The sequence below is a fragment of the Dreissena polymorpha genome, chromosome 13 (assembly GCF_020536995.1).
Source record: "Dreissena polymorpha isolate Duluth1 chromosome 13, UMN_Dpol_1.0, whole genome shotgun sequence".
Taxonomy (NCBI): Eukaryota; Metazoa; Mollusca; class Bivalvia; order Myida; family Dreissenidae; genus Dreissena; species Dreissena polymorpha.
In genome coordinates, this window is record NC_068367.1 from 43,453,682 (window position 1) to 43,468,827 (window position 15,146).

The 15,146-nt window shown below is 36.7% G+C and overlaps 1 protein-coding gene across 2 annotated transcripts in view; it reads left to right on the forward strand.

Annotated features, from left to right (window-relative positions):
- Position 1: 1 nt before the first annotated feature.
- The window catches only part of LOC127856164 (cyclin-dependent kinase 12-like), a 69,983-nt gene continuing 54,838 nt past the window's right edge, over positions 2-15,146 (forward strand). Inside the window, exons 1-2 of one of the 2 annotated variants that reach the window (XM_052392194.1) lie at positions 2-86; positions 368-1,139. In XM_052392194.1, coding sequence (XP_052248154.1) covers positions 487-1,139 — 653 coding nt within the window. In that variant the 5' untranslated portion in view covers positions 2-86; positions 368-486. Of the gene's footprint in view, positions 1,140-15,146 lie in introns of both variants that reach the window. The other variant, XM_052392195.1, reaches the window with a different exon arrangement.

The following is a 15,146-nucleotide window of genomic DNA, read 5'->3' on the forward strand; positions in this document are numbered from 1 at the left end:
TGTACTGGCTGACAGTTAGGTCGTTGAGCTTAAATGAATTTCATGAAAATAATTCAGAAAATATCTGAGAAAAATCAAACGCATCTGTAATGAAATTGATAATATTATAACGAGATTCAATCGATGAAAACCTCATTGTACTAAAGAACAACATATTTAAATAAAGTCTCTCAAAATAAACGTCAAAAGCAATAAATAACAGTAAACAAATCGAAACCAACTGCCCGGCAACTTCCTATAGAAACTTCGCTGTCATCACGGAATTTGTGACCGTGCATCGACATTTTATTGAAGGATACTTATAAAGAATTGTGCTTAAATGACTAAGTCGTTGTTCACAAAGTGAATTGGGTTATTTTATTTTCAGGAAATGGATTTTCTTGAAAGCATACGTGATGAACCCGACGAGACATCTTTAGGACATAAAATGTCGCAAGGGAGGTAACTTCTTTTTCTTGTAAAAGCACCATCATGTGGCATTAGGATATGCCTCGAGCAAGAGACAAAGATGAATACGGTGAGTTCGACGCCCGGTCTTACGCCCACCTCGTTCCTGGCAGTCAACCACCACCAAGTCAACAATTCAGTCGAAAACACGAGAAGCGAAAGAAGTCAAAACACAAGTCCAAGAAAGCAAAGGATAAAGACAGGGAGGGTAGAACTAAAACTAAAAGCAGAAGTTCTGGTGCAAATGCATCGGTGGAAATGATTGGTAGGACTAGTATAGTGGATTACGAAGATGTAAGTTCAGATTCCAGCTCATTGACGGATGTTTCTAGTTCGAAACAAGTTGCACCCGGTAGAATGGAAGTTGTAAGCTCAAAGCACGATCAGTCACCTGCGTCTGCCATTCGATCATATATAGATGAACGTAGCGATAGTCCCTCACCTGTGATACCTGAAACTAGTCCTTACGCAACTGACAAAAATTCTCGAAAAGAGAAAAAGCGGCGTAGGTCTCCTGAGATCGTTAAACAAATAGACATTAAAGTGCGGCATGTGGAAACTCCGAAGGCGTATGTTGAACCACCAAAGGCATATGCAGAGGCATCGTATCGGGGTTACAGCCCAACCAGTGGGAAGAAACGACACCGTTCACGATCACCTCAAAGTCTTCATAGAAAACGCAGCAGAAGCAGGTATGCAACTTTGTTCTCAATAAAACTTGTATGATGTTCAGAGTCAATATATTTACAAACAATTTACATGATTATCCCCACGCTTTTTGAAAAAAAGGTGGGGATATTGTGGTGATCTCCGCCGTCCGTCCGTCCGTCTGTCCGTCCGTCTGTCCGTCCGTCCTGGCCACTATCTCCTCCTACACTAAAAGCACTAGAACCTTGAAATTTACACACATGGTAGCTATGAGCATATGTGCGACGGTGCACTATTTGGAATTTTGATCTGACCCCTGGGTCAAAAGTTATAGGGGTTGGGGTGGGGCCGCGTCAGAAATTATCACTCATTTTTTTAGGTTATTTTACATTTACTTCTTTATTTCTACACCGATTCACTTCAAATTGATACTGGACCTCACCTATGACAATACGGTCAATCTCAACCATGCATGGCCCCATTCCCAACCCTGGGGCGCCCCGCCCACATAGGCCACACCCACCAAAAATTTCCATTTACTATAATTTTTTCATTTCTACACGGATTCACTTCAAATTGATACTGAACTTTTGTTATGACATTAGGGTCAATCTCAACTATGCATGGCCCCAATCCCAACCCTGGGGCGCCCGCCCACATAGGCCACACCCACCAAAAAAATCCATTTACTATAAAAAAAATTTAGGTTATTTTACATTAACTTCTTCATTTCTACACTGATTCACTTCAAATTGATACTGAACCTCTCTTATGACAAAACGGTCAAACTCAACTATGCATGGCCCCGTTGCCAACCCTGGGGCGCCACGCCCACATAGACCACACCCGCCCAAAATTGCCTTTTACTATAATTTCTTCATTAATACACTGATTCACTTCAAATTGATACTGAACCTCTCTTATGACAATACGGTCAATCTCAACTATGCATGGCCCCATTACCAACCCTGGGGCACCCCGCCCACATAGGCCACACCCTCCCAAAATTGCCTTTTACTATAACTTCTTTATTTTTACACCCATTCACTTCTAATTGATACTGAACTTCTCTTATGACAATACAGTCAATCTCAACTATGCATGGCCCCATGATCAACCCTGGGGCGCCCTTGGGTCAAACATGCGGCGTGGGGATACGCGTCGGCCTCTGCCGCGCCATTTCTAGTTCTGAGCATGGAAAGTGAAGGAGGTACGTTTTTTAAAGCATGTTTCATTTATTTTTAATATGTTATTTTTGTGCTTATCAATGCTTAATGAATTACTGATATTAAGCTTAAAGCAAGTATTTTTTAAAGTGACATTGTTAAAATGGCATTATCATGATGATACTGACTATTTTTCCAATCATGAATGTCTTACTTACCTTTTTGGTTTAGTGTTTTATTAAAAGTTCTATTGCTATTATTTTAATGTAAACGGTTGACCAATGCTTTATTTGAAATCTTATGCAAATTGAATGCACATTAATGATTTTACCATTTTTTTGTCTATTCCATAAAATAGAAAAAAAATATTTTCAATAAAGTTCAACCGCGCGTTTGAACGGTTAGAGAAATGTTTGACCAGTGTGGGGCATCATATTACAAACGCACGGTTGCACTTTACTGAAAAAATACTTATTTGTTTAAAAGGATCATGATACATACACTGTAACTCCAATATAGCGCGGTCAATGGGGTCCAAGCCGCGAAACAGCGTTATAACGGATCCACGTTATAGGTTTTGAGCTCATTTACTGCATGGCGCTATAAAAAAAAACAGGTATAGAATAGCCTATAATATAGGTCATGTATATTGCCATGCTGCAGTCTTCGAAATTAGCACACGCCCGATCGCCCGTGGCGAGTAAAATTACTGCCGGGCACATACAAAAATTCACGTTTGTGGCCCGCCGGGCATGTAAATTATTGAAGCCAATTGACAGTTTATAAAAAAAAAATCGTAAGCGGTTCTTGATATTTGCAGATCTATTTTTCAATTTTGCGAACAAACACCTTGCCGTAAGTTGTAAAACAATGAAATTCGATTGGTTTAACAACACACACCTGCTTGCACACGTCATCGTTATTGTTTTTGACCGATGCAGTTCGGTCACATTCGGTTCTTATCGACGGTTTCTCTAGACATTAATCGAGAAGATGCTTTTTGAATCGATCATTTCAATCAAGTAATACGCTTCCGTTTTTGTCAATGTAAACAAATGTCATTGTCGACATAGTCTTAGAGGCTATGCAGTATCTTAGGTATGTTCATGGGGCTAAGCCCGATAAAGCACTTCCAAAATAGAAAATTGACAATGATTTAGAGAAAAAGGAAGCCAAGAAATGGTACGAGGACACCAGAGAACGCTCTTTTCAAGAGCACTGGTGTAACGATCGACCGTCTTAATTCTAGTGACTGATTAGATGTAGTTGTATTCACTACTATTGAAACAAATGTTCTGCTTTACTATGTGTAGCATGTAAGTGTTAAAATGTTGTGATTTGTTATAATTTTGGTTAAAAAAAGTTTGGGCATGTAAAAAATATGTTGGGCATGTAAAAATTCTTAAGTAACTGGCCCGACTGGCACGTAACTTTTCAAAGCTAATTTCGAAGACTGATGCTGTGTTGACGCAAATACATGCATATAAACCGAATCGTATCGATAACAATATACATACTGCTTTTCTTATGTGCATATTTATCCGATAATCCAATAAATTGCAACATCACTTAAAAAATAATAATCTTGAACATTAATGACGATATATGTTCAAGAAATTCGTAAACACAACTGTACGCATACATGCCATTTTCAGAAGTGTTAAGAGTACAGTGCATTATGGGGCAGAGCTTTCATTGGACGAGCGTCTTTAAATTTAGATCGAATGCAATACGACTCATATACAAAAATTGTTTTATTGCGTCATACGCATGCAAAAAAACGTGTTTCCCGGGGACTTTCTGATACCGCGCGAAAATGAAAGTGAAACTCTGTTAACAATTACCGGTACACTGCGTTCGCATGTAAATAAATCGTCTGCATTATTTAATTTCTTATACACGGACTGAAAGATTAAATGACATAATACTAGAATGATAATGAAATCAGGGGTTTTTTTTACTAAGAAAGTGACACCGATATTCGGCGTCTTCCCCTACCAGAATTTTTCCCCTTAAAATACAATTTCCCCACCAAAAATATCATTTTTCACCAAAATATAATATTTTCTCTCAAAGAAATGTTTATTTTTCCTTGGGGCATTCGACAATTATCCAATTTGCACCATGTACAACGAATTCGCGCTCTCTCTCTCCAGACGAACACACAACATCTGGGAATCCCAGTTATTCTAAATATAGCTCTTAAATAACGTCATGTAAACTGGGCAACTAATCGTAATTATCATGTGACTATTTTACTGGATACCGGTCTTGCGCGAGAAGGGTGTTTCGTCAATTAATTACCGGAAACCAGTCGAATTTTCATCCGGGCTATGTGCAAGCCGAGGTATAAACGTGAAAACAGAAAAAAATGTCTCACAATTAGCGTTCTTACACAAACAAAATAAAACATTCGAACTCAAAAGATACTGAACGCATCGAGGCATTTTTTAAGTAAGAATCATCGAAAACCGTTATAACCCAGCAGGATTCTGAGGTAATCAACATCGAACATTGTGAAAGTGAAAGTAGACAATCGGCAGCTGCCGCTCCTTTCCCTTCCAATACTGTAGCAAATCAAGATCGTCAACCCATTCATCATGAAATTGAAATCACAAAATTGACATCGTCCCCCGGCCCCAGTACAAAAATATAGTTGAAAACATTTCCCATTATTAGATCTACACCTGCAACTTTATTAAGGACTTTGACTTTAATACCTGTTAAATGTGTTTAAGAACAAAAAGGACAGAGACAAGTCTCTTTTGATGAGTTATAGACATTGAAATGAACAGTTTTTATTTTTTCCCTTAATATCTCTCTTTCGCACTCTTTTTTTCCCCTTTCACCCAGCGTCCAGCGTCTTCCCCTTTCTCTAAAAAAAACCCCTGGAAATGACAGAAAAAGTTGTTTTATACAGTATGCAGTATATTTCACAGCCGCTCATTTAATATAGTCAAACTGTAACCATATCAAAGTAAGAATGTTTATATCTTTTTGAATTACATGTACTTTAATTGTATAACTATCCCGCTTGCACTTTATGGAAATTTTCGCACTGAACCGCTCTGATGAGGAATACATGTAATAAACACTGACACGCGAGTTTTTCACACCTTTATTGACATTACACAACAGATTAACACCAATAAGCTGTCGGTGTTGTTCAACCTCGAGGCGATTATAATCGGTTCAACGGACGGTTGAATTAAGCAACCAACATGTGATTGCCGCCATCTTTGAATTGTCTGAAAATACATGAAGTTGCATATTACGGATTTAAATCAGAAATCAAATGGAAGGTTGGAGAAAAAATGGGATCCAAGTACCGTCTGCGTTATATTTGATTCAGCGTTATAATGGAGCGCGTTATATTGGAGTTACAGTATATAGAAAACTCTCACAAATGAGCGGGCTCTCCATTTTATCCCATTAAAAATGGGGAAATATTAAAAAAGACATAATTAAATATGTTAACTGGGTCGGGCTTTATTCTCCCAACACAGATTTTAAAAATTAACGTGGTATAGGCACCGTGTGCAAGGGCTAAGGAACACTTATACTGCTAAAAATTATCAAACATTTGCCTGTCTAAAGCACAAACTCATGCAAATGAGCGAGACCTGAAAATCCCCCAAATTGAAGGCCCCCCCCCCCCCCTCCTATAAAATAGAAAAAGATCTTAACATTTTGTTCATTTCCCATCTAGCTATACAAGTTCAACTGAAGTAAATATAATTAAATATAAATACCCAAAACACTTCTTCTCAATTTTGTAGCATTATTTTAGGAACACAACACTCATTTCCCAATTTTAGTTGCAATGCCTCAAATTAAAAGGAAACAGTCCCATTCCCAAAATTGTAGAAAAAGCACTAAACATACATGTTCATATTTCCCTTCGTTTTGCCAACACAGCTGCATACATTGACTGTGGCAGGGGTTTTTCTGCCTATTTTGGGAAAAGGAGTCTGACGGTCTGACCAAATTGGGAATTTTTTATCGACAAAATTGGTCATTTTGGGAATTTTTGCTTCGATGAAACGGCTCATTTGGGAAAAAATTGTGAATTAATCATGCTTAAATACTTCAGTGGTTTAACTAATAAATTTGTATTTATTTGGTTATTTTGTCTACTTGATGTAAACAGATGCAATATTGGGCATGTTCCACGTTAATTCAATTACTGCAGTTTTGTTTTTCAGTTACAGTTACACTCTGTGATAAGAACTGAACAGTCAAAACCTTATAGCAAATATTTTTTACCAAAACAAACACTGGTTAGTCACACAAGTTATAAGACACTTCATTCTTAAAAAAAAATATAAAAAATTTTTTTTTTTTTTTTTTTGGAAATAGGGATTTTTTTTTATAATTTCGGTTTGGGATCGGGTCCGTTTGCTTTGGGAGTGCCTCCGTTGTCCGGAGGCGCAGACAGTGCTGAAAAACCCCTGTGTGGTGATGTATTTTTTATCATGGACCAAAATAGCCATTGGAGGTTAAACAGGCTTGGCGAAATTGGAAAAACTATGCCGGTCATCCGGACAGGCATTTCAGAAAATGTGCCGGTCCGAAGAAAATTTAGCCGGACCAAAAAAAACAACAACACAACTATGTACAGTCTCCGCCAAACATGGTCGGACCAACGGACATGTCCTGTAAAATTTTGTAAGGTCCGGCCTGTCGGTCTAATTTACAGGACCAATTGTCCGGTAAAAAAAAAGAACGAAACTGTTGATTATTTATGTTTTTACGGTCTGAAAGTTTTCCGCGGTATAAAAATAGCGATCGCGTCTTTCCGTTCCAACGCTCTACGGAATTTTGCGATGCACCTTATTGGTCCATTTTTTTGCGTCGTTACCATATGGCGATTGCTCGTCAGGACGGTCTAAATCCATGACGGCCTAGTCGCTGATTAAGATAATTATAAATCTGGTTATTAAATGATACAAATATCAATTTGTATGGACGTAATTGAGATAGTTATTAATAATTGTGATCATAGTTTTCAGAACATGTTTCATCAAACTAAACAAGTGCCATGTATGGCCGCTTTTCGTGTTATTTTATTAATATATTTATGTAGTTGGTAGGTCCTGTAAAAAAGAGGAGGTCCTGTATTTTTTCCCAGTTTACAGGACCTACTGTCCTGTAAAAATTTGACTAGTTTGGCGGAGACTGTATGTACATTAACATAAACCCTTTATTTTAGCTCAACAAACCACTGCCAGTGCTTTATCCTAATAAGATAAATGTTTTTCGTTGTTCATCAATTCGTCTTGATAGTCTGGACAATCTTGTTCAATTTCCATATCTTCTTCAGTGTCACACAGTTTAGCAATCTCCTTTTCGAATAAAATTGCAGTTAACGGACACTAACTTGTACAATGTAAAATGATTACATTTTTGGAGACCTATGACGAGTGCATGTTATAAAGATATCACTAGAACATTGTTTTTATTTTTATTAACAACCTCAGCGCCCTCTCACTACTTTGGGGGAAGGGGTCCGCAGCCCTTAGGAGGGGGGATTTTCGCGGTGTTTCCCTTTTGGGGGATTTTTTTACTTACTCTCTCATTATTACATTTGTACATGTTTGCACTAAATTCATTGCATTTTTCATTATTTAGTATGTTTGAAAATATTAAATTGAAATAGAATTGAGATATAATAATCATGAGATGAGACACATCTTTCTATTAAAAAAAAGGGGGAAAAAGTATACTTTTCAGGTGGGGGACCTCTGCCGAAATTTGGCGGCAGATTTGATAGATTGAGGGCCCTGAACCTTTTAAAGCCATGCTTTATAAAGAAATTCATATTTTTATGTCCTTATCTACTCGAAAAATATGTCAAAGCTATCAAGATCTTTTTTGTTAGAATGCAGTTGCCGATTTTGCGACTGAGTTTGACCAGCGATTTTCCTCCTTCTTTATAAAGTACCGGTAAACGGTACTTTCCCAATCAAACGAAAATTCCCAAATTCCCAAAACGGTACTTTCCCAATCGAGCGAAAATTCCCAAATTCCCAATCGGCATCTGGAAAAATCCCAATCAGCGTCCGAATTTTTTCTCAAAACGATAGAAAGTTTCGTAAAAAAACCAACTTTCGGCGAGCGAACAAAGAAAATCGTATAGTTGTGTGTAACCACGCGCTCGATTAATTTCGGGTTTTATTATTCAGCGCATTCAATCAATAGAGTTGTTACTGTTTCCGGTTCTTTTGCCAGGCAGCCAGCGTACTGTTTTACGTCGGTTTGTAACCTTATCGTAGTTTGAAATGAGTCATAATAGCAAATATTATGCCAAAAAACCAATCGGAACCATCTATCACAGGACACATTGGCAGCAATAATGATGCTGTGCAGGGAGGGATGCAAGCAACTGAGTGATGATCAAACATCAAAGATTGTTGAAATTTTCACAAAAATGAAAGAGAGAGACATTGCTTTAAAAGAGATTAAAACAACTAGTAATTGATTTGGTGTGTTCTTTATAATATTTTGTTATTTATATAAACTTTATAACTTAATGGTCATTAAGGCATGCCTGCAAATGATTATTTAAATGGGTATGTTCAATTAAGTATGAACTGTATGATGTATTCAATAAGACCCAAACTTCACGATGCGATTTTCCCAATTTCAGGATTTCACGACTCGATTTTTCCCAATTTTGAGGTTTTCACGACTCAATTTTTCCCAATCGGACCGGTACGGGTACTTTTCCCAATTGGACAAGGAAAATCGCTGTTGACGTAGGTGTTGTGTAACCAGTTGGATTTGCTAATTGTACGTAACAAATTTATTGCTTACATCAAAACCATGAGTGATTTCATTTTCATGATGTACTAAGGGGTTTGCTCTTTGAATTTTCAACTTTGAAAAAAATATGATCTGTTTGCATTCATTTGATTTTCACATTTTGCTGGTCTCCAGGACCAACACTCTTGTTAAACCTGCCGGACCAAATGGAAATCTGCCGGTCAGGACTGGCAGACAGGCATTTTTGCCAAGCCTGGTTAAAGTTCGAACATTTTTCATGTTTGACCTTGGCATTCCAAAATAAGAAAATAAAACAAAGTTAAATTTTTCGGCATTCTGTATTTGTCTGTATCAACTAAATAATCGGTACTCATGGGTAGCAATCTCAATCATATTAATAATAAACCTTGTTTCAGTAATTTTGTAATTTTGAAGCTATTAATAACACAATTTCAACCTTTTTACAAATTTTACTACAGTTATAAAAATCCTTGCACTTTTATTTCTTTAATTGATAGTGATTAACGTGCATTGCAAGTTCAGTTTATCATACTTGAATGTCAAAATTGCGAACTGGACTTTTCACTTTGTATAACATCTATTAAAGGGAGATAAATATGGCTAGAAACATATATAATGAAAGCAGTGTCACAATTAACAAAAATCATTGAAACATGTTAATTGATTAATTGTTATGTTTATTTTCGTCTAGTCTTCTCAGATTTTTATTAATATCCAATCAGGTGTTCGATGGATAATTCTTCTATTGCCCTCGTTTTCCTCACCCTTTGGGAATGGTACCAGTGACAGTGTCCGACAAATTTCTTATTTTTCAGGTAGCCCACTGGGCTACCAATAAAAATATTTGGTAGCCCATAAAATTTTCCTACAAAATGATAAAAGGCAGGTTTTCATCATTATTTTATTTCTTCATTTACATATACATAATATGTATGCATACATACAGTACACTCCACGCGTTTTCCCCAAAAAACGCGCTCCCTCCGCGGGTTTTTTCTGCTAGCGAGTGTTCACGCGGCGTTGGAAGAGCGAGGTGAACTCGATAAAATGCTCGGCGTTACGCCGCGTTCGCTAATTCCCGCGGCGTGTATTACTTTAGGCTAGTCGGTAAATGCAGACACTTTCCGTTCTTATCAGTGATCGCCGCGCAACGCCGCGTTAGCAGTGTGCTACTGGGCATGCCAAAAAATAAAAACATTGTTATAATAAATTGTTTAAATACTGTAGTATAAAAAAGATAATTGTATAGAAAATTAATACGTATAAAAATTATGTTTTTTAATTCACAGGTACGTCTACGATATGAATTAGTCCAGGGCTTTCCTTTGACCCGAGCTCCCGGGTTTTGACGCTTGAAAATTACAGAAGACCCCTTTTTGACTCTTAAGAAAATTACGTCATGCGTCGCATTTGACCCGGGGGAATATACCGACTTGCGTCAACGAGATCAAAAGTTGTTAAGACTAAGCGATAATTGGCTCGGGGCGGAGTATCTCATTTAGTACACGCTAATCGTTAACGCCCGTTTCCAATCATCGAAGCACAAGTCCACCCAGTAGGCGGAGTTTGGTTAATTAAGAAATCTAGTATTGACCAATTAAAACCCTGCTGGTTCGATGACGCGTGTATTAACTTTCCATTATTTATCATAGCGTTTGTTATCAGCTGTTTGCGGAAAAGACGTGTATTAAACCCACCTAGTTGCAATAATCCAACTCCCAGCTATTGACCCTCTGAGCTGTACGTATGTACTCATAAAAGCTCAGAGCATTTAAGAAGAACTATAAACCAACCAAAAAAGAATGGACTCATACGCGTCAGTTTTAATAATATTCAATATAAAATTATAACATCCATATCCACAGAATACCGTAAAGCATATTTTGAGATATTTCCAGAGTATGGCAGAATGTATTTCCAAAGCTGAATGCACTCATCACTGTTTTACTTCATGATTGCTCAGTTCAAAGACGCGCGAAAGTTATGCTGGCATATGTACTGTCTACAACGTCAAATTACACGCTTTGCATCAAAGTTGCTAAAAATAACTATAGAACCGAAATTACTGACCTTGTGGCAAAGTGACAATTTTTGCATGAGCTAATTGATTACAAAATACATGTAGGCGTAATAATTGACCATTTGAGAAGGCATAGAAAACAGCGTGTTTGTCGCACGTCTTCAGCGAAGATGGCACATGAAATAATTAAAGGGCGTCGGAATTTTTGATGGGATTAAATACGGAGGCACCTTTATGGGCGAGTAGAAATAATTTCCTTTTATAGTTTACCGACTTATATAGGCTATTGTGTTTAGGTACCACCCGTATGTTTTTTTGTGTTTTTTTTGTGATAGTCAGCGGAAATGTTTTTTTTTCACATTTTGTATTTCATTCTTAATTTAATAGCCACGCGAAACGGTCAAACAAAGTTATTGGATAAAGTGTAATTGTGCTTGTGCATTCGGAAAATGTCGCAGAGAAACCTTTTCGAATTCGGAATCGGTAGTAACTCTGAAAGTGTGTGTAAGACGCCAACGACAAAGCGTACTTTAGATCTAAATGACAGTGCTCCTAACACCCCCAAACGTGCGAAAGAAGAACATATGACATATTACTCTGCTGTACAGGGGTGGCGAAATCTAAAAAAAATATACTTGTCCACGGACAACCATTTAGGAAATTTAACTTGTCCGTTGCTGAACTACACTTGTCCGTTAATGTTTATATAAATTATAAACGCATTTATTAATTAATGTAAAACAATGTGGAATATACCAAAATGAGTATGATTTGCTAGTTTTGTTTATAGTTTAATTTCAATAGTACATTCATTATAGCAGTATATTATAAACAATATAAAGACTTTCTAAAACTTTTAATCTTGCAAAGCTAGTGTTATTAAAACATGTGTTGAACATAAGTGCACCGTAATCTTAACAAATTAAACTAGTTCAATATGTCGACCTCATCGGACTGAGGCTGTGCGCCGCTACTGGTAGCAATTTGATTATCATCAACTGGTAACCATTGAAAATCTGTTAGCCAAGTTTCTTGAAAAGTTCTGGTGCGTTTAATAGATCATATTTTTTTATCATAATCTTTGTTAGTTTTTTTGGGAGGTGGACTGCTCAAAGCTTCGGGTTTTTGCTCCGTTGTTGAAGATTTAAAAAAACTAAATGTTCCATTTTTACCATTAAAGTCGTCTTAAATAACAAGGTACATCGTGTTTTGATTATCTTACGTTGATACTTTTTATTTCCGTCTGATTGTAAAAATAAAGAAACCAGTCTGTACACTGTCTAACAGTCAGGCCGAATGTTTAAAATGCGGCATGTTCCTGGTCTCTTATAGAATAAGGGAGATCACTGCGCAGGAGAGAGCCCGTATTTTAGCTTGATTGCTCCGCAAATAGCACTGACAATGTAATCGCATGTCAACATCCGGTTTTGTAAAACTTAATTATGGCTTTAATACAATGTATTTTTTTGTATACCTGGACCCGACTTTTAAAAAACTTGTTGTCCACGGACAACTTAATTGAAAAAAATCAGTTGCCCAGACAAGCAAATGTACGACTCGGGCAACTCGGACATTTGATTTCGCCACCCCTGCTGTATACATGAAGTTAATGTTGTATTAGAATACATGTTTTGTATTTATTAATCATTGAAATATTGTGTTTAAATGCATAGTGTTGTAGTGACAGTAAAATGCAAGAAATAAATGTTAACATACATGTATCTTTTAAGTTGTTGCTTTTTATATATTATATCTCAGTAATTTGCTTAAATTGCAAATAATCATTGACTCTCCTGCGTTATTATTAGGACTCTCAGAAATTTGATTTTGACTCTTGAAAATATGGTTCCAAGAGTCCTTGACTCTTGAGATTTGAGGTCTAAGGAAAGCCCTGTAGTCTAATATAATACATTTGACAAATTAATATTTAAATCATAACACATATGACACAAGAATAAATGTTCCGTAAAATTTCCAAATGAGAAAAATAATTCGTAATCCGAAACACACTACGATTTTTAATTGTTAACACGACGTTTACAAATGCTTCCAATATACAGTCATGTATATTTCCCGACAAAAGCGCGCGAAAATTATGCTGCAATGTACAAGGATAAGGTACAATGTATACTCCTGCAAAGCGTGCGTGTATTAATTTTTTTATACAAACTTTGTAGCGCAGAGAACATTGAATTTTGTTGATTTCGGTTAAAAGTTTCTTTGGTATTTATTAACGAAATTATATCGCGAAAAAGTTGATATTTCCTCTAAAATAATTTCAAATCGAACACGCCGAATCTTTATCGTTACGGTATTTTAGTAGAGTAATTATTTTAACACTAATTGTATAGTAAACTGATTAAAGAAGACATCTGGGCGGAACTGGATTTTAAGTGTTTGACGTGATGAAAACACGCAAAGCTTGTCTACTGACCTATTGTGTAGACTGCTGTCTGCGGTGTTTTGACAAAAGGGATTAACATGTGTGAATGTCACTCTGCCGATTTGGTCCATAATTACTGGTAAACATTGTTTAGAATGTCGACGCAACAAGAATACAACTGTGAATATTAAATGCAATTATCAACTCAATAGTTACCACCTTTTAGCAACCAATGAAATAACCTACAAACAAAGAGAAAATCAATGCATTAGCGAGCAGAGAATTGACTTTGTTCCGACAATTAAAACCATTCCTTATGCATTCGTTGAACGTGTTTACTTGAGTAAGTTATGCCTGTAGACAGGAAGCGGCTTTTCTTTGATTACGTCAAACTGTCAATTCACACAGATTTGCGAGATTTTTAGGGTCCTTGGTCATTTGTATACATGTTCAGTATAGAAAATCACCTGCTAACATGAAAACTTTGGATTAAATTATCAAAATAAAAACAACGTTGCAAACTGTGTTTATATTAATTGGTAAGTTAAAAGACGACGTTTTGTGTGTCGTAAATCAACGAGTTTTCTATACAACAACAACTACTTCTACAACCACGTCGGGATCGATCTATCTTGGTTGTTTATTTTTATTGTAAATATTATACTACATGTACATGTATGTACTTGTAATAAATGTAATTTTATTTGAAAATCAGGAAGTCAAACAAAATTAAATTGATCGTTATCTCGTAAAACGCGGAGTTTCCCCCGCGTTGCCAACGCCGAGGGCCGCCGCGTTGGCTTATCAGTTTTGCCGATCGTTAACCGCCGCGTCCAAAATCATGCAAACGCCGCGTATAGCAGGATTTTCTTAATCTCCCTCCAGGTCGAAACCCGCGGAGTATGGAGGGAAATTGGGGAAAACGCGTGGAGTGTACTGTACATATACATAAAACAGCAAGTAGTCTGATGTACACAGTCAATATCGTAAATTAATGTTACAGTACAGGCACCTTGTACTTAAATGTAAATGTACCAAAGAAAATCATATACTACATGTAGATATTACATGTATGTGCACATGTATGTGTACTTAAATTCGGACAGCACGTTAAGTCGCAAACGTAAATAAAGCGTTTAGATGATCAATACGATTGACTCGTATGGTGTTAATCAATGCAATTGCCCTTTTTAACAACAAATACCGAGTTTCAAGAAATCAAGAGTATTAAATCATTTATTTACTTGTGTCCGACTTTAAGTACTGTCCGAATTTACGTATTGCATCCGTACGACACTTGTGTGCAGTCAGTATACAATACAATAATTGTTTCAATAATAAAGGAACTGATACAGCTTTACGGTAACGATACAGCGTGTTTACATGATATTTTATTAAGAGAAAATGTCAATGCCAAATAATTCGCGAGATACCCCGGTACTTTAGTTGAAATTCACAACGAAACTTTTAATGGAAATTAAATGATCTCAATGCTGTACACGCTACGAAAATTTACAAATAAATACACGCACGCCAATTTTCGCGCGCTTTTTATCAGGACAAAGAAATTCATTTCTTAAATGTAGAATTTTGTAACCTAAAATAGCTGTACACAACGCGTGCAAACCGTGGCAGGTTATTTACGCATTTTGCAATACAACGGTCCTGATTGGGAGCTTATTTCATCATATCTTTA